Source organism: Myotis davidii, unplaced genomic scaffold, assembly GCF_000327345.1.
Source record: "Myotis davidii unplaced genomic scaffold, ASM32734v1 scaffold1334, whole genome shotgun sequence".
NCBI lineage: Eukaryota > Metazoa > Chordata > Mammalia > Chiroptera > Vespertilionidae > Myotis > Myotis davidii.
Genome location: NW_006285046.1, coordinates 331,722 through 332,188, shown reverse-complemented (window position 1 = coordinate 332,188; position 467 = coordinate 331,722). Strand labels below are relative to the sequence as shown.

The 467-nt window shown below is 66.8% G+C and overlaps 2 protein-coding genes across 2 annotated transcripts in view; both read left to right on the top strand.

Moving 5' to 3' along the window:
• PAQR4 (progestin and adipoQ receptor family member IV) overlaps positions 1-467 on the top strand; it is a 20,409-nt gene that overhangs the window by 14,741 nt on the left and 5,201 nt on the right. The window lies entirely within an intron of this gene.
• The window catches only part of KREMEN2 (kringle containing transmembrane protein 2), a 4,582-nt gene that overhangs the window by 3,235 nt on the left and 880 nt on the right, over positions 1-467 (top strand). The window contains exons 6-8 of the mRNA XM_015558533.1: positions 3-33; positions 101-226; positions 311-407. Of these exons, the coding sequence (XP_015414019.1) occupies positions 3-33; positions 101-226; positions 311-407 (254 nt within the window). The remainder of the gene's footprint in view (positions 1-2; positions 34-100; positions 227-310; positions 408-467) is intronic.

Below are 467 nucleotides of genomic sequence, written 5' to 3'. Positions count from 1 at the left end.
GCCACGCGCAGGGCTTCGCGCTCACCTACCGAGGTGAGGCCCTGCCCCATCCCCCCGGGGCTTGCCCCACAGCCACGCTGCCTCACACCCCTCTCCACAGGCGTGCAGGATGCTTCGGAGAATCCGGTGCTCCCCAAGGGCTTGGCCCAGACCCCTACAGTGCTTCCTGACGGGACTAATGTGAGCTGCAGCCCCCGGCTTGGGGCTCCGGAAGCCACAATGGGGGGTGAGGCAGGAGCTTGAGGAGGGCGGGAGTTTGGGAAGCAGCGCTCTTTGGAGCCCTGTCCTCACCGCACCTGTGTGCCCACAGCCCGGGTCTTCTCGACAGTGATGGCCATCTCAGTGTTGCTGCTGCTGCTGCTGCTGCTGTTGCTACTGCTGTCGCTGCTACGCCTGCTGCGCCGACGGTGCGCACGCTGGGGCAGGGCCTGAGGGTGACCCAGCTGGGCAGTCGGGCACCTGATACT